General features: G+C 39.6%; 1 protein-coding gene across 1 annotated transcript in view; it reads right to left on the bottom strand.

The window, feature by feature from the left end:
* The window catches only part of KIAA1549L (KIAA1549 like), a 1,927,305-nt gene that overhangs the window by 500,750 nt on the left and 1,406,516 nt on the right, over positions 1–20,039 (bottom strand). Inside the window, exons 10-11 of the mRNA XM_044059234.1 lie at positions 16,018–16,189; positions 2,163–2,326 (exon numbers count right to left, since the gene is read on the bottom strand). Of these exons, the coding sequence (XP_043915169.1) occupies positions 2,163–2,326; positions 16,018–16,189 (336 nt within the window). The remainder of the gene's footprint in view (positions 1–2,162; positions 2,327–16,017; positions 16,190–20,039) is intronic.

Consider the following 20,039-nt stretch of genomic DNA (forward strand, 5'->3'; position numbering starts at 1 on the left):
ACTCAACAATTCAGAATCTAAATCCAGCAATGTTTATCCCATCTTCCTAAGGCTTGCAGCTGAAAACGTCACTTTTCCTAATGAAGTTTTATAGACTTATTTCTATCCTGTGCCCTAGTACAAGGACATTTGAAAATGTTTTATACAAACAGCTACTTAAGCACATTAAAAGCTATGGCCTGTTATGTGATGCACAACATGGCTTTCATAATGCCTTCACTACCTTTACTGCCCAGGTAATGGTTACTGATGCCAGTTCTTTAACTTAAATGAGGAAGTTATTCCTGCAGGTGCCTTTGCTGACATGACAAAGGCTTTTGAATGGTCAACCAGTTTTCTCAACAAATTCAAAAGACTCAAATGTGGAGATAACACTATTTGCTGGTTTTGCAGCTATCTAAAAGACAGAACCTTTCTCTTTGGTAATGATCTTCCCCTTGAAGAGAAAAGAGAATAGGACCAAGCATAGACCCCGATGATACACCTGTATTACATTAATCAGCAGTAGAGGATGAGAAGTCACTATGGACTTGGAAGGTTCTGTCTTTTAGATATTTTTAGCAATGGCTCTGACAGCAGCAGGTGAAGGGAGGTGACTGGTTTTAAACACAGTTTTAACTGAGCAAAGACTTTATTAGTTGCAATACTGGTTATGTGGTAAAGGAAAGAGTAGGACTGAGTATAGGCCTAAATACCTCAGTTCAGTGACATTAGATATTATGTTCCCTTTAATATCTGTTAAGAGAATACAAGGAATCATGAGTTATTTCTTGGCTGTGGCAAAGACAATGGCATTGATCTTTTTAGGGGTTAATTATTAGTTTTAGTAGTGCACCACGTGCATAACTGAGAAAAATTGTCCTGTTACTTGGTTTGCTGGTCGGATCAGCTAGAACTGGATTGCAGGAGCAGCATATCATCTGCTTGCAACTAATAAAGTCTTTGCTCAGATGTTGCAAATCGCAATCTCCCGCCCCCTTTTTGACTCGTGTTAGTACTCGTTTCTGGATGTAGAGTGGTCAGAAATGTCGTATTTGGCATTTTTGCGACATGCCAGGATTCGCAAAATATATTCGGACATATATAGGTTCGAGCACTGTGTGCTTCACCATATGGTGGTAAACCATATAGCAGTTTATGCATTAAATGTATGATTGCACTGTATTTTATGCAAATCTTAACTTGTATTTTGTATATATCTTTTTTCAATGCACACTCACTGGATCTTTTAATCTTTATCTGCATTCAGTCCTATTATGTCCTGGATGTTGCTATGTACTCATTTTGTATATTTTATTTTTAATTGTATTTTCTGATGTTTAGGCTCGGGTCATGGCTGAAAAGGGTCAATAGGTCAGTCTATCTTCCTGGTGAGCAAATAGTAAATAAGTATATAAATAACTCCCTGGTATCTTTTTTGTTATTAACCGCTAGTAATTACAGTAGTCCACTGTGATGTGTTCCTGCTTCAGAAGAATGACATAGGAGGTTTGCAGTAAAATCTGTCTTAGAAAGTGGAGCAAGTCTATTTTGTTATGTTTCCCTTATATTTCCAACAACTATTGGATCTTCTGAGCTTTGTGTAAGCAGCTGTTTGTTAGGTGGTAGACCATGTGTTCTCCAAACCAAAACTGTCGCTCATAACAGGTGCATTTAGGTGTCCCATGCAAGCATCTGACAGGCTCCACTGCAATGCTCATTAATATAAAAACATTTCATCTGCTGTACCACTAACGTACTCATTATGTTTCCTTTGATTTACTGTTACATTGAACACAGCAAATAAACCAGAGCATTACAATCAGGATTATGTATGGATATTTTCTTACAGAAAATGAAGAAAATCTCATTTTAATGAGCACGGAACAGAAAGCACGTTTGCATTTTTTTTCCAAGTTGCATAAATTGTTCTTGGTAAATCTTTGTTCTTTAATGTAAGTTATCCATGGTGTCTAACTGCCTCCCTTATCCAGATTTAAGTTGGCACTGGTCACTCCTCTCTCTCTCTCCCTTCCTGTCCAGCTCCTCTAATGCCTGGATAGTGAAATGATTACAGGTCATCTGTGGCAGAGTCTATGCTTTATTCCTCACAGTCACAGTACCAGATTGCTGTTTTCTTTTAATTAACTTTATATATAATTAGTAAATCTAGCAATGCTTACCTTTGTCCTCTGATGTAAGTTCGCCATTGTGTCTGGCTTGAAGTCGCTCTTGTTTTTTCGGCAAAGCACTGCAGTAATAATAATGATAATGACCGTTACCACCGCAATAGGTGCCAACACAGCTGCAATGATCCATAACTTGTTTGGTGGGTTTTTCACAACAGCTGCAGCAATAAAAATAAAAAAACAAAACATTATGTTTCACAAAGTTTTACTATGCAAATTATCTACAGGCTAGTATACTTTTGATGTTATGACGACAAGGTGTAAATTTAGCCTTTGTATGAAACATATTCAATTTAGCCTTTGTATGAAACATATTCATTGTGTTGTTTACTGATAAGAAAGCTAAACACAAACAGAATCTTTAAACATGAAATAGGACTACCAATATTGTCTTAAATGGGTCCGCATGCCTCATCACATCTTAAGTTCATCTGCTTTCACCTTAGTGATCAAACTTCAGCAAACACTACAATCAGGAATCACTGCAATATTCAACTCACAGGAAAAAAAAAGTTTGATTTTAAATTAAAAACATTTGTTTGACTTATGGGTAACAGAATTTACTGCCTTTCCATTTTGCAGGTCCATGCATTTAAAACTGTGTTTATTATCAGTACAATACAGTACAATTTCACTGTAGTTGAACTGGTAGGGTGGTGATTGGTAAAGGGAGTTTCAATAAAAGTCATGTAAATTCCCTAAAACAAGTTACTTATCCCAATCCCTCAGAGCCACACACTCCAGGGATCTAAACCTTGTCATCACAATAAACAAAGCATGCTGGAGGGGTAGGTTCCTGACCCAGAGACTCCCCGGACTCTGGAATAGACTGCCCATACATGTCAAGCAGAGCGCCTCTTTGGCCCTCTTCAAAAGGAACCTTGACGATTGGATGGGAGAAAGGAAATTCACCCCGGGGATCATGTCAGTTGCCCTGCTAGACAGGGGTCCAGGGATCCAGGGAAGTAAATAGTGTGGGAAGAAATAGCCAGGGAAATGTTATGGCTAGGCTTGTATAGGCCCTAGGGCCGATAGCCTAGTACCAGCCTATGAACTTAATGGGCTGCAGACAATGACTGAGGGGACCACTCTAAGTAATATGAAGATACTATGGTATGGAGTAGTATGAAAAGAGAGAGGGGACAAACTAGGGTCAAATGACTAAAAAAAATCACTAAATGACTTTATATGTGCTAAGAAATGCAGACATGGCACATTATGTTATTCAGGTTTTTATAAGATTAACAGATTACAAGTTTAGTACTGAACTCTATAGACATCTTTGCTATTATCTCCTAACTGAGTATGTTGACATACTCAGAACATTACTAACATTCTGTCTGAGCGATCCAGAGTGTGATCAGTGAACACTGACAGAGTGGGGTTTTAACACAACAGCTGAGTGGTTATTTCAGATGTGAAGCTGCTCTTTGCCTAATTTCTACAACTGATGCACAGTCACACTGAAAAGCATTTTTTGAGTTTTTGTGATTTGAGGATTTGCTGCTAACACTAATTATATTAGCAATTGTTATCTACAGTAGAAATTTGTGTTGTATCTTTGGTTTGAGAAGGAAAGTGAGATACAGAGCAGGGTGCAGAACAGAGAAAGTTGCCCTAGTAAATATGCACAGCTGAAGCCATGGTCCCCGCAGGTGGTGCCTGCAATTTTTTCTTTCCTACCAGTTAAGGTGCACAAGATCTTGTACTAAGGGTAAGACTAAGTGACTGCTGGGTAGTGGTCTTAAATGAATGCACTGCTGTGGAAGTGTAGAATGGGAAGGGGGACAACCATCTACTATACACTCCTCCTTCCATGGGGAATTTGGTAAATATAAATTAGAACAGTTTATTAGTGCTTCCCAGAAGTGAGAGACAGAGCTGGTGAAGCAGTTGTCTTGAGTGGCATCTTGACCTTCTGGAGTCAGGTCATTAAAGCCACACTGCAGTGGGCAGTATAAACTAAGGAGACCACTTAGTGGACAGAAATGATGCAATTCCATGGTACATCAAGGATATGGAATATCTATTATTCATTACAGCTGCATCCACTAACAGTGCACTTATGCATTCCCCCTGGCACTGCAGAAGGGAAGAGAACTACCACCTAATCATATGGGCGTGGTCTCTTATTACCCTGTGTACTGGTGTTACCCATAACTGGTTTCTCCAGTAAAAGGGAGGTGACTTCTTTTGGTCAGACTTTGCATTTGCGGACATTGGAAGCATTAGAAGCTGAGAACAAAGTTGGGGACTTTTAGTTTCATTGTTCAGTTTGAGACATATTGGAAGGGGGTGGTGGTTAATAAACTCTATATCTACTTACAGAGTGCATATTAAATATCTTGTACATTCTAAGAATTGCCAAAAAATTGTACAAGGTTATTTATTTTATAATATCTGAGCTTATTCATCCCACCCCTGGTCTAGCACACAACAATACTGTCACTGACTGAAATAAATGCAATTGGCAAAATACAAATGGACCAAGGTCAGCACTTACAAGCACAAAAGGTATCAGAAAAAAATGAATCTGATCATAACTAGGTCAAGATTATATCAGTGGGTTATAGGGTCATAGGTAAGTACTAGCCTACATGCCCTTGTAGGCCATTTTAAGCCAGCCAATTTCTCTTTCTGTGCTCAAATTAACCTGTCCCATTTGGGAAGAGACTGGCCTTACCCATCCCATGGTCGATAATAATACATTACCCCTAATGAAAATAATTGGGATCATACATGGCCAAAGCAAACAATCAATGACTCCAGTTTACAAAAATCCTAAATTCAGGCAGGCTGCAGAAAGGTGCTATAGGATGATGCTGCCAGCTTGTTTCATGACAGCCTCATTTTCTTGTAATCTGAGAAACAGTTCCTATATTCTGCACAAAGGAATAGCAGCTTAATACACATCAAAGTCAACAAGGTAAAGAAAAAAGTGCACCGCAAGACAAAGCACTATCGGGTATTTGATTATATAATCCCCCCCCCCAAGGTAAATTTATCAACAAGTCACAAGGATCTTCACTCGCCCACTCCTAATGTTACCACTCTGTTTATCCTTATGACTAATGGCCTTCCTGGTCTCTGAAGCCTTGAAACTAGAGCAGTAACATGTTTTTTTTAACTGTGTCCTCTTTACTACCCCTAAAAGCACAACACAGGTAGGGGTCATGGTTCATTCTCTCAGTGACCAGTTGCCAGCGTTAGCTTTGTGAAGAAATGCCAAAATCTGTAGGGTACAATTGTTTTTGTTATTTAAGAAATATGTGAAAGTTAATTTTGTTTACATTTTGAAAGCAGGAGCATGTTATATTTATTGCCACTAGGGGAAGCAATACAGCACCTCAGTGCAATCTTCTTAGCTAGGTTAAAATGAGATGGTCCCTATGGGAAGAAGGTGTCACTCTCCAAAATAAAGGTCATGATGTCCTGGAGGGAGTATTTCTGGTCTGTTTATAGAAGGGCCAGACTTGAAACTAATTTGTTTAAATTTAGAGAGTGTCATGAAACCTAGTAAAAGATTGAATACTCACCAATAAAAAAGAGCTATCTGGAACAACAATGTATACCTACTAATAAATTAAAAGGCTGATTTAGTATGACCCAGGTTTGAATAAAATAAAACTAAAAGCAAACAAAAACTTGAAAAAAGACTCATTCAACAACTGCTGATCACTTTCATCTTACATCGAAGACTTCATTAGAAGAGTTGAACAATAATTACTCAGATTTGTGTAACATCAGAATATAAACATCCACTCAAAATAACCAAGCAACTAGAGAATGAATTCAAGCAATAAATTAGATATTTTTTGAAATTTTACAGTGTGCATAAAGCAATAAAAAAGTTTAAAAAATATACAGAGAACAAAATAATTATGTTAAGCCACTTTGTTGTAAGACTACCACTAAAGCAAAGTTATTAATAAGATTATGAACTCAGAACAAATAAGTGAAAAAAATGTTGAGACTATTACAACATCAAAAAATCATGTTAATGAATAACAGTATTAACAAACTAAGCAATAACTTTAAAACACTTAATGATGATAAAGCCACTAAGCCCATTGGTAGTTTGCATTAAAGCCTCAGTTGCCATTTGAACTCTTTTCTCTTAAGCTAACTCTTTGAATCATTTATTTATTTATTTGCAGTTTGTTTTCCAGGATAGTCCATTGGGCTACAAGGAGCCCATTTTCAGTGGAGTCCTGGGGAGAAAAGCCCCAGAGAAATACAATTACATAATTACAGAAAGAGCACAAATCCATAATATACATTTCAATTAAATGTTACATCATCACCACACACACATTTTCTTTTATGCTGTCAGTCAAAAAAATGTAACTTTTTAAAAATTAGTATAACCTCTAGAATGATTGCATACTGAATTAGATTATTTCTTTTTGCATAACAACATTATTTTGCATAAACAGCAACATCTAAACATTATGCATCATCATTAGAAACATTTGCAGTAAAAGCCAAAAAAAATATTGGTGCTGTTAGCACACTGTAAAAAGTTATTAAGTTCAAAAAATGAACCTTCCAAATAAGAAATACATAAACTATAAAATATAAATAGATGGGAATTGAATTAAAAAATGCACAACTTTTAAATAAACCTTGTCATATTCTCACATGACAATTTTAGTAAAATGGGTGCCACCACATTGCCCATAACTATCCTTTTAATTTGATGATGACAATCAGAAGCAAAAAAAAGTTATTAGATTGTACTACATCTAACAATGTATATATTGTATTGTTCTCACCTCCAAACTTATTGTGCAACAAATAATGCAGCATTATACCTGTAGCATCATTTTGTGGAATATCAGAGTAACTCCTTACCATCGATGGGAGCAAAAGTAAGACACTGTTGAAATTCTGAATAATTACATTTACTAAAAAGACGCCAAAAATCTTGTATAAAGGAAGGTGAAATGCTGACAATATCAGTCAGAACTTTAGCTAGATACATAGTGATAAGTTCAGTTTTAGTATACGTCACCAAAATTATAGGTAGCGGACATGAGAGCTTACAATATGGGCAGTCTGGGAGAGGTTGCATGAAAAAATGCATATGAGTCGGCAGTAATGTCAGGGGCTTCAGGTTAAGCTGCATGTAAATTGCCTATATGTCATTACACACATATGTTTTATTTTAGCATCAAATAAAATAGCATATGTATATTTTTTAGTATCCATGAATATCATGCCTCTCAACTTCTTAGTACAAAAAATCTCGACAAAGCCTAAAACAATGGGGGAAAATGCCTAAAAACTGGGGACAGAGTTTAAATATTGCTCTTAAACTTAGAAAGATCAGAGAATTTCAAGATTTGTGTTTGCATACATTTTCTGAAGGATATGAAGTCTGAAACTCAAATGCATGTCATTATTTAGCGACTTCAGTCCTCAGTGGTTTGGCAGAAAACCACAAATTTTATGAAGAACTGACCAAAAATATGAGGCAAAAAATCTGGACATGCTGCAAAAATCTGGACAGTTGAAAGGTATGTACAATTACCATTATTAGCCTTCAAAATACATAGTTACTGGGATTCAGAAATGTTTTCCACATCACAGTAAGTGACTTTTCATGATCAGTGGCCACATATGAGTTACGGACAATTCAGAGACCCACCCCACTTAGTGCATTCTAGGAAACCTGAAATTTTAGTATGCTAATGGCAGTATAATGAAATGGTAAAGAGCAATAATATTAAAATGAGGTCAGTCGCAAATGAAAATGAGGGTAAACAATATGGCAGAGTGATTCAGAGATGTACGTATACCATGCCCACAGGTGTTAGCTCCAGAGTTAATTACTGCACAGGAAAATCCTGGGGTTACATGAGGAAAAGTGCAAAACCATGAGGCAGCACTGCTTGTAGTCACCCTCAGTACTGCCATGCCATCTACCTACACCTACCATATCATGCACTCCATGACATTAAAACTGTGGACTGCTACTATGTGGATGAAGTCACCATGCAGCAGCTGGTTGAGATGTGTCACACACACATGCAGGCTCCATGGGAAGCTTGGAATACAATCCTTGTAGACATCAAGATATGTGCGGCTTTGCCAATACTAGCCACAGGGACCTTTCAGCAACCAAAGGGGGGCTCAGTAGGTGTATTTCAAGCATCTGCATGAAGTATACTGTACCAGTTCCTCAATGGCATGCTTCAGCATGTGGGGGATCATATGTGGTGTCCACATACCACATAGGAGATAGGCAATACATTATTATTATGACATATCCTTTTTTCCTTGAGGCACTGGAGAGTAGGGACAAATGTATATTAACTGTAAAGTGTTCTACTCCATCAATAACCAGGTGGTCTGTAATACACAATATATAATATACAATGTGTTTGTAGACCATGTATAGATTGACCATACTGTATCTCATACATAGGCTACCGAAATAACAAGGGTACACAGGGCAAGGGACAGTTATGAACATATGAACACATGTAGAGGGCCACAGTGTAAAATGTCATCAATGGGCAATTGTGTGTGTTCGTACATATTGATATCACTTGTTGATGTGGCTGACAGACCTGTGAGGATGCATGGGGAGAGGGGGTACACTGGACAGTAAGGGGGCACTGTTGCTATTGCTATGCCTCTGTGAAGTGCTAGGCCTTCTGTACATCTGAGTGTGTGTGTGTGTGTGTGTGTGTGTGTGTGTGTGTGTGTGTGTGTGTGTGTGTGTGTGCGTGTGTGTGTGTGTGTGTGTGTGTGTGTGTGTGTGTGTGCGCGCGCACGCTGTGGCACAGCCTCAGCAAATGTTGCAGTGCTGTCGTGAAATCTTATAGACAAGTCAAGGGTAGCCACAGCAGATGTGTGCACAGCTAGTGCACACACACCCTCCTCAGGAATGCCCTCGCCTGGGAAGGACACAGGCACTATCCAGACCATGCTAAGAGGATGGAATGATCTATGAAAGTGAGCAGTGGCCCCTGCTGTGAATCAACTTTGCACAAGCACCCTGATGTAAAGAACTTCAACATTCTATGGTACTCCCCTCACAATGGATTGAGACATGGAAGTGGTGGTACTATGTGCATCTGACCATGGCCTCCGCTTTCCACAACAGCCCTCACTTCCAGAGACAGATGTAAACCAGCATTAGGAAGAACATCTGCAATGATCCCTATGTGTATAGGGAGACCTGCTTCAGGCCAACACCCTACATCACATGTCAGTCTGTTCCTGGATTATGGTCATGCACATCTGCTGGGTCACGGTCATTGACAAAGCCAGCTTAGGTGATGGAGCCTTATCCATGGCATGCACAACCACCAAAAAGACATTTACCTGTGTCTTGCATCTGTTCGATTGAGCTTTCAGCAACTCAGGGGAGGAGTACACAGCAGAGGGAGACATCCCTTCTGGGTAGATCTGTCTGCAGCTTCCTGTCTTTGTGTGTCATGTTGCTTGTCTGAGGTGAGTTGTACAGGCACAGACTGGGGTGGGGATATGGATGCCACACTACCTGCCATCATCATCTTAGTGTGGCATATGTCTGACATCAAACTGAGGTATATCCACAGTGGAGGAATCTGATGAAATATCACTTGCAAAGATGCCAAAAGAAAGTTCTTAGGCTAACGTCACCTGTTACCAGTAACCGAATCCTATAGAATGAATGCGTACTATGGTATAGACTGGTATAGCAAAATACTAGATAACAAACCTTACATGGTCTCTGATTCTGAAGCCTTGATGGTCCAGTATTTTTAATCTGTACCACATAAATCATTTACCTGGTATGTAGATATTTTCTCCTGTCAAGACAAATGTTGGGGCATCTCCAACAGATATTCTGGGTGGCCAGGCTAGCTTACCACTTATATTCAGAACTCCATAATAGTACACCAGTGTGTCAGAACCCCCACTTAGAGAGTTGAGAAACTCCTCTACCTGCACTTAGCTCCTTTGCCAAGAGGGCAGCATGAGCTTTAGTAGCACCGATCATTTCCGTGGCCCAGCATCTCATTATCTATAATCCGTGCCCAGGCCATTGACAGCTTTGATGTCATTCACAACATAACATCAGGCACAACTGAGAAAGGGCCAGCCAGATGTATTATGGCCAGTTATTCTCTGACCAAAGAGAAAGTGGACAGCAGCAGGACCTTATTCTCTGCATAAGAGAGAACTTGCATTTCCTTTGCTTGCCATGGTTAGCATCCTGCTGTGGAAGGAAAAAAAAGTATGTAGGAAGAATCACATCACTACCTCACATGCCCAACATAATATAATGTATGGGGTACCTGTGTGGTACAAGGTATGTGACCTTGTATCTCTATGAGCAATAACACACACAAACTGGATAACCATGAGCATGTTTTGTGTTCTACCTTAATTGTGGCCAACCCCACCCCAAACAATTTGATAGTGAACAGATTTACACTGAGGTCTGCACTTGGTGTCCACACACATCGACCTTCTAGAATAGTCTACTGGTTACCATCCATATTATGACTGACGCCAGCTGACCTTATCTAGGACATGGCTTTGACATTGTATAGGTTTCAGTATGAATGTAATGAGGCCGCAAACACGTCAGTGAGAAACCAGATAACTTCATGAGCAGAAGGAAAAGGTGAACACCTACTGCAGCGTTTGTGCCAGGCCTAGACCTGTGCTGCTGCTGAATGCACATCGATTATAGTTTCTGTAGCAGGAATAAAAAATACATAAACCCTCTGTAATCCAGCAGCATTACAAATGCAAAGTGCAGATCTGCAAACAGTAGTCGCACCTCTCTATCACAATGCTTTCCTCTTGTGTTCCCTCAAACAAGTGTATCAGACAGTAATATGTGAATACGCAGTCCTTCTCCCAACCCCCCAGTGCTAAATAAACTGTCAGTACAGCATGATTAGGTTATCGAGTGCAGGAGTGGTAACAGCCTGTACATGACCTACCTACCAAGAAGGGTTACCACCCTGTATACAGAATCAGGCAACAAAACCAGTCCACAACTGAGACTCTGTGATTGATTGTAATGCAACAATGTCTAAAGTTTCCATGTTCACAGACATATAATCATATATGTTGCACACTGTGTTATCCCACTGCACAGGAACTTGCACCCCCTTATAGTAAAGTGGACCGCTGAAGAGCAGAACCCCTTATATAAGTCTACATGACTGCACCCATAACCTACAACATGAACAACATTTCACATTACCACAGTACCAGTGCAGGTTATAATCAAACATTGTATGACAAGGTACCAGGTAATATGAAGTTTTAGGGTGCATACTTACCTTCCACACAAGTAGCTTTACATAGTCACATATCCCCCAATTTCCATGAGCTCTGAAGAGTTAATGGCTTGCAATCTTCCACTGCGTGATGAGGTCCATGGCAGCTCAAGGGGCTTATATCACATAAATTCAAATGTTCTAGCTTGGCATTTATGCAAATGAGGCAGTAATTAATTTATCATTTACATTAATTTGCATGAGTACCAGCAAATGGCACTGAGCTTGGGTAGGTGAGTCAGTGATCCCTGGGGTGGGCAAAAACAGTTTACTTTTGTATCTGATGGAGGCATTATAGTTCATACTGGGGCAGCATGCACCTTCTACACAATTTTTAAGCCTGTTTTCACATACAACACCTACACAATTTTCAAGCTTGTTTTCACATACAACATGCACCTCCTAACACCATCATGCCCCTGCAATAATTTCTGAACTATATAAGTGTGACATTGTGAAAGGTCTCACTAACAAACTGCATGTTATGTGCCATAAAGGTCAATGGGCAGACCACGAGAGCGCTACCAAAGTTTTCTGCAATGTGACCTGGTAAATGGCCATGGCCTCAAAAGGCAACAGAGCTGGCAGAGATTCCCTGTAGTGGAAAGTAAAACATTGTTTTCTAGATGCATAGAAACCACTGGGAGCACCAGATCAGGGACTCTTGTGACGGTCCCTGATATAAACTGGATGCCTGGTACAGTCTTGTCAGGGTGATGTTTGATGCCACTGACACAGAATGTGCTGGTGAGCAGTGCAGACCCCACTACAGTGACATGAGGAGGTGCCGTCCTGACTCTCTTAGCTAGTGGAAAGAAGAGATCAGAGTAAGGGCACTCAAGATGTATTGTAAATAATTATGCTACTTGCCTGTTCAGTAACCATTTTTCTTATATTTTATCAACTTGATGCTTTTGGGAATGTAAATTATGACTTTATTGCGCTTCACTTTTCTTAGCTCCAGAGATTATTATAGAGAATAGCGTTCTGTATCACAGGACAATGGTGAGGCTTTCCAATCAGAGAGCACATTGTTTTTCGGTGCAATAACTCTAAGTACAGTCACAGTATGTAATTGCTACTATGTCTACACAATGTCAATGGTTAGTCCTTTAGAGGTTTTACTGCCCAAAATAAAGATTGCCTGTTACACAGCCTACATGATTGGGATTATGGACATGTTACACAGATATAGGCACTTCAGGAATGCTTATGTGTGCTTTGCACTGCCGTATCGTTTTTACAAATACTAGATAAAGAACATTGTACTGAGCGCATGTGTAGTATGACACAGCATCACACAACTACCAATGGTCTTTGTGAGTACAGCACTACTCTTGCACATTTGCACACACACAGCAGAGACTGCTAGCTTTTTTAACTGTTCTCCAGCCAGAACATAATAGCATATGGTCAGTACTATAGTCACTTTAGGCAGAAGCTTGCAATATGCCATTCGATAAATGTTACTGTTTTCACATTATGTAGATATTTGATTGCATGAGTAATATCAGCTCTGTGCATGTCTCATGTCTGCGTTTTCTTTTCTCTATTTTGCTGTCATCCCTTTGTCGTTATCTTTTTTCTTCTCTTTATTTATGTTAGCATTTTCTATAGCATCTCCCATGGTGTGGCCCAGGTCTCCACCCACCACCCCCGACCAATCCTATCCTTCCTCTGTGTCTATTCCAGCTGAATTTAAGCTTGTATCCATATTGGGTGCACTGGGAGCAGGCAGGAGGCCCCGTCTAGTAATGCTTCACAGAGCAGGAGAACCATCATTCCTTCCAGTGGCACTGCCTAGAGTAAGTAGTATATCAATTTCAGGGAAACCGTGGAAGTGGTGTGGGAGCTGATATACCAGTGGCTGGAAGACCACATCAGCCACCTGGAAAGAGTCCTCTTGCAGCAATCAGAGTCATATTACTGCCTGCCCTGTTTACCTGTGTGCCCCTACACCTACACCTCACTGTCTTAACCATCCTTTTTCTTTCCTTAAATCCATCTTCATCTTCCCTTTACACCTGCCCCTAACAAAAAACACAGCCTTCCTCCCTCTCCTTAAAAAATAGATTTAGACAGTGCAGAAAGCCCCTTAATGTGGCTTGCTGATTTTCCCAAAGTTTTGCAGCACAGTGCAGTGCACATGTTGAGGCACACGCATGCTCTCTGCTTGTCTACATTCTTCATGTCACTCTTAGCTGCAGTTGTCAGAGGTTCTCTTCTGGCGCAGGCCCTGTGATTTTTCATAGGTGACTTTTTTAACTACCAACAGAATGAGCTGCAAATGTCTGCATACTTAATTACACCGAATCTTAGACTGCATTCAGCTATGAACCTCACCTGAAGTTTACATACTGTGATTATGCTAGGCATGTTTGTCTGTCGTAATGAGCGACTTGTCACTTAACTTAATAAACACTTTCTTTTCATTGTTAGTAAAATTTAAAAAAAAATCTCTTTGTGGGTGGCTGACAACAAGAATCTAATATTTTCTTTATAAAAATTCTCAAAAGTTTATAAGTAGTGGGGGGGTTAAATTTCCTTTTCCTTCAACGGAATCTAAACAAACACTGTCTGGTTTCTCATGTAAAATGAAGCTGAGATTATGTTTGAATGTGAAATGTTCAAGTTTATTGAAGGTATTAACTAGGTTTACTCAGTTTCTAGGGAGAAAAGTCTAGTGCCATGCTAAGAGAAAGGAAATACAACTGTATGCCTGAAATGTGAGAGACTCAGTTATGCTCGTCTCCTATCCCCTAATTCATTCGTCCTTTCCCTCTTCCTCATCCAGCCTTTCCCTCTTTGAAATTGACTGGACTTTAGTGGTTGCCTGGTATGTTCTGGATACACTGATTATGAAATGCATAATAGTATTCTTCTGGAAGTCATCTGCCCCTGATAACTATCATATTGACAACACACCCCTAAAAGCTAACCCAGTAGTCAGAGACTTTGGGACACACATAGACAGTAATCTAGCCCTTGACCATCATGTGTCTACAGCAGTAAGGAAATCATTCTATGTTCCACAACTTATAAACAAAGGTAAGGCATCTAGGTCCAAGGAAGTTATTGTTCCACTGTATTCAGCATCCATCAGACCTATCATTGAGTACAATGATCCCATTGGTATGTACCTAACCAGGCATATACAACAATTGGAACGTCCATACAGGTTCCTCAGTAAAAGAATACAGGGAGCAAATAACATGTCCTCTGCAGACTGCCTCAAGGCCCTATCCCTGTATTCTGCCTCCTACAGGCCGTTGAGGGGAGATATACACCTTGCATACTAGACATTGTCAGACTCCACAATGATGGACCTCCTGCATATCTGCAAAACAAAAACCACCAGAATTACCTGTACTAAAGACTGAAACCTTGCCTGTAATATAAATAGGACCTGTTGGAGAGACAGGTGTGTATCCCAAAGATTACCCCTTCTCTGGAACAGGCTCCCCATTCATGAAAAGCAGAGTTCCTCCAGAAGCCAATTCAAGTGTAATTTGGACAACTGGATGGAGGACAGGAAAGTCATCCCTGGTTTGGCATCTGTGTCTGTAATGGACACAGGCAGCCTACAAATGGTTCATCGCTCAAGCCCCGCTTGTAAATATTTCATCACCCAAGCCCCTGCTCACACTTATCAAAGATACAAAAATTTGTCAGAGATTTGGGATGCATGGCTAGGCTTAAAAAAGGCTCTTGTGGTCATTAGCTTAGTAAAAATCTATGAACCTATAAACCTGATAGCCTGATGTTTCTTTGTGTGCCTTGTTAGGAACAACCTTGAATTTTCTTGGCCAATCTCAGAGACTCTCAGAGCAGTATCACAGCAGAATGGTTCTAAAATCATTGATTAGCTACATGCTTATCTGACGTCTTGTAAAGTAGAGCTGGTGGCATTTTTGCATAGTGTAGATATTACTATTTAAATACTCATTTTGACTCTGAACATTTTTCTTCCTTTGGCTCAGAGGGCTTTCAAGTTTAGCTAGTTTAGGTAAAAAAAGCTAAACACTGGTAAAATGTACCATATGTCATCATTATGGATTTATAAACACATGCATGTGATTAAGAATAAGGTGATTATTAATACTTTAACAAGGCATTCTTTGTACTTCATTTAGGAAACTTAAGTTTTTTACTCTCATACTTCAATGGCTCCCTACAATCTATAGTTACTATGAGGTGATGGAGAGAAATGAACTGGCAAAAGCTTGGAGGAGAAGGCTTGATGATAGTGAGTGCACCCCCGAAATTATGCACACTGCAAAAAAGATGTAATACAGACATTCTTCACAAAATACAGAACGACACATTTTTCATGTTACAGTCTATCCTACTGAATCACAAAAAAAAAACAGAACATGTGGTTAAATGAAGAATGAAACAAAGTTAACTCCGAATACATGAACAATTTTTAACATCTACAATTCTTTATTAAATCGGTGCTTTTTTAATTCTAACTTTCTAATTAGTGGTGAACTGTAATTTGACTATTAAAGAAAACAATGAAAGTGCAGTTTAATGTGTAAAAAAAGGAGTCTTACGGTCTGCTTGTATCAGTACAACATAACCCAGGGTTAAGGCCATCCTCTGTGGATCAATCGTGCTCAGCTGTTTTGCAGCTGCGGTACCCAGCAGTGGTTCTCCATTGTACAATGCATAGTAGGTTAACTCAGCAGGATCTCTGGAGCCTTGAATACGCTGCATGCGAACCATCTTAAATGAAAGAAAAATTCTTAGAAATACAAACTAGCACATCTACAAATCCAGCACATTAAGATTTCTGATTCGTGCTAATATTAAAATGAGTGAATAGAAACCTATCCACTCTAATAAATTACAAAGAAAAATACAAAGCAAGGTCCCAAAAAATAAAAGTAAATTTACAATAATCTTATTCTGTTTTAGCCAGTCTTTCATTTCTAGTTTATCCCAAGACCAGTTTGTTTATACTGTATACTGGTCAAATTCAATTACAAATGTCTAATTGAAAATACAGTTCAATATCATTCCATTAAAAAAATCAGTTAAGTAATTATTTTAACTGAATTGATATTACCATGAAGTGGCACACTGACACAACATTTAGTTGTGCTACATCACAGTATTTGTCTATTTCAGTTGTTAACTGGGGAATCTTCTGTGTAAAGTATGTATTTTTGCTGAGAGCTTCAATTTCCTCCCAGGGCCAAAAGGCCTGCCTATAGGTCAACTGATGATCCTCTGAAATGGTTGCAAATGGGTGAGGGCAGTATGTGAGTATCCATCCACAGAGGGACTGCAAGTCCAACTGAATAGATGCTCTGTCATAAGCCTACTTCTTATTAGGATAGGTTCCAGCTCTCACATAATCCTGAAAACAAACAAATGGGGTATTGGAGAAAGAATGAATAACATAAGTATGTCACTAAACATGGATATAAGATGAGAAGCCTGGATTAAATTTAAAAGAAAAAAAATTACCAAAGCCTTGCAAGGAACAGTCTGCTTTGTGGTGCTTAACAATGGAACTTTGATTGTAATGTTAGCAACCTTGCTTTGAGTACCAGAACTAGATACTGGTGGGAAATGGTCAATGGAGGTGAAAGAGAATGGTTGCTGACTTACCCTCTTCAGTGGAAAGGAAACAAGGTGGCCAACATATTAGGACTAGTTTCTGGTGAAAGTTATGCACGTAAACTCCTAGACAGAAGGGGTGTAAGGGCAGTACAACATAGCAGCAAAGAGCACAGATACATTTTCATGGAAGCACACATGAATAGTGCATGTTATACATCAGCATAGCAAACATTCCATGCCGTGGCTAGCTTTATATGGGGTTGAGGCATTAGATGCATAGAAAAGAATCTCAGATAACCATGTATGATGGACTGCAAGCAGTTGTCTCCTACCATCACTAACACCTAGACATAACATGTGGTTACTGTTGAGGTGTCTCTTCTGGAAAGTAGAGAACCTCTACTCTGGATATGCTGTGCTTTATAACGAGAATAGGAAAGAATGGATGTTTGAAGGGCTAAATGGGTACGCTGATAAACTCAAGAAAAAACATTGCAAGAAACAAGTGAAAGGTTTGCAGAAGCCTGTATGCAGTTGTCACTGTATCTTTTGTGCATTTTTATATTTGTGTCCTCATCACATTGCAATTTAATCACATATTCATCTCCATATTGGAGCTTCATATACAGTGCATTTTCATCTTCATCATTATATCATCACCTTCATTGTACCTTCATCGTCATTTTCATCATCTTCATCAAATCTTTATCTTCACCACATCTGCATCATCATCAGGTTCATCTTCAATATCATGTTTATTCTATCTTCATCTTCATTCCATCATTTTCTTGCCATCATGATATTCATCATCATCACCATTACCGTTGTCATTGCTTTTCCATCCTCATCATCTTCATCTTTATCATTTTTATCTTCATTGCATCTTTGTCATCGTCTTCACCATTATCTTCATCACATCTTCATCCCAACAAATGAACATATCAACCAAACATGTTCATTCCAGCACTATTCCATTCAATGTATAATACATGAATACTGCAGAATCATCATTGGGATAATTCACATTCTACAACATTTCTTCCTAATAGTGACTGTCCCATGGTAGACAACTGTTTATTACAGCACTACACCTTTATTACAACTGTTTATTATAGTGCTGCATCTGTGTTACAACTGCTTATTACAGTGCTACATCTTTACTGCAACTACTTATTATAGTTTTGCATCTGTACAAAGCACAATATTTACCTTTTGCTGCCTTTTACTTGAATATAACTACATTTATTGACCGATTTATTGTTTGACTGACTGAGAAACTGACTCAGGCAGGAACTTGCAGCACCATTAGGCACCCTATTCAACCAAAGCCTAAGTACCTGCTTCATCCCCAGCCGAGTGGAGGACAGCCACTGTCATCCCTTTGCACAAAGGTGGAGCAGCCACTGATCCAGGAAATTATAGACTCATCAGCCTAACTATCCTGATCTGCAAGGCCATGGAGCAGATTATCATGGACCTCATTAACAAGGACATCGGCAACCTCCAAACACTCGATCCCACACAGTTTGGTTTCGTCAAGGGAAGGACATGCCTGTTAAATTTGGTCGACTTCTTTGAGACCTCACCAAAGCCATGGACAATGGGAAGACAGTGCATACTGCATACCTTGACCTGGCCAAACCCTTCAATACTATTTCCCACTCAGGTATAATAGATAAACTCTCTCAACTAGGCATCAATCCTTATGCTACCAGATCGGTAGCAAACTGGCTCACTGTTAGAACCCACCTAGTCAAAATAGGGGAAGCCACCTCAAACAGTCGACCAGTAACAAAAGGTGTACCACAGGGACTGGTCTTGGGGCCTTTGTTGTTTGGGATATACTTTTCTGAAGTGCAGGTCAAAAACCAGTGGGGTATAACTGACCATGTCTGCAGATAACTGCAAGCTGGGCACTGTCATCAATTCCCCTAATGATGTGGACATCCTCCAAGAGGGTTTCACACAAACTAATGACTGGTGCCAGAAACATGTCCTCAAGTGAATGCCAAAAAATGCATCATCACCCCGTTTGAGGAGAGTGACCCCCTCACAAATTATCACATTAATAACAAGGACCTAAGCATGCAATTTTTTGTGAGGGACTTGGGCACCTAGGTCGACAGCAAACTGATTTTTGACCACCATACTGCCTCTGTTGTATGGAAAGCTTTGTACATGGCCCACCTCATTAGTAAGGATATCACATCAAGGGACAACGAGATCATAACATCCTTGAATTCTTCTCTTATAAGACCCATTATTGAGTACAATGCCCATTTTGGCATGTACCTCACAAAGCACCTGCAGCAGCTGGAGAGACCACAGAGGTTCCTTACCAGGAGAATCCAGGGCCTCAAACATCTACCCTACACAGATAGGCTAAAGGCCATGTACCTCTACTCAATCTCCTACAAACTCCTCAGAGGGTCTGGCATGCAAAGCAATCTCAGACCTCACCTTGATGGGACTGACGCATATCCACAATTCAAGTTCCACTCGAGTAACCCACATGTGCAGCCTCAGTCTGGTCTGTGACATCAACAGGACTTTTGGCAGGACAGATTTGTGTCCCAGAGACTTCCCCTTCTGTGGAATAGACTCCCTATCCACTTCAAGCAGAGTACCTCATTAACCTTTTCAAGCACAACCTGGATAATTAGATGGGGAACAGAAAATACACCCCTGGGATTCCACTAGTGTCCTGCTGGACAGGGGCATCAGGTGCTGACTTGACAGAACATGGGCTAAATTCTTGGCTAGGCTTGTGAGGGCCTCAGGGCAAATACCTAGTAACTTTCTGTAATCCTATGAAGTGGATCTTCCAAAGGCAGAACCAAATGGCATGAATCAGGAAGCAACTTGAAAGCTGATTAGTATACAGTAAATATAAGCATACGTTTATTAAACTTAGTTCAGCTTAAGTGAATAATGTAAAATCTCATGTCTTAGAATTATCAAGTCTATTTTTAATGTTGAGTGTATAACTCAGCAAAAGAAATTGTAA

This window comes from Protopterus annectens, chromosome 17.part0 (genome assembly GCF_019279795.1).
Source record: "Protopterus annectens isolate FY-2018-M chromosome 17.part0, PAN1.0, whole genome shotgun sequence".
In the NCBI taxonomy this organism is placed as follows: domain Eukaryota; kingdom Metazoa; phylum Chordata; order Ceratodontiformes; family Protopteridae; genus Protopterus; species Protopterus annectens.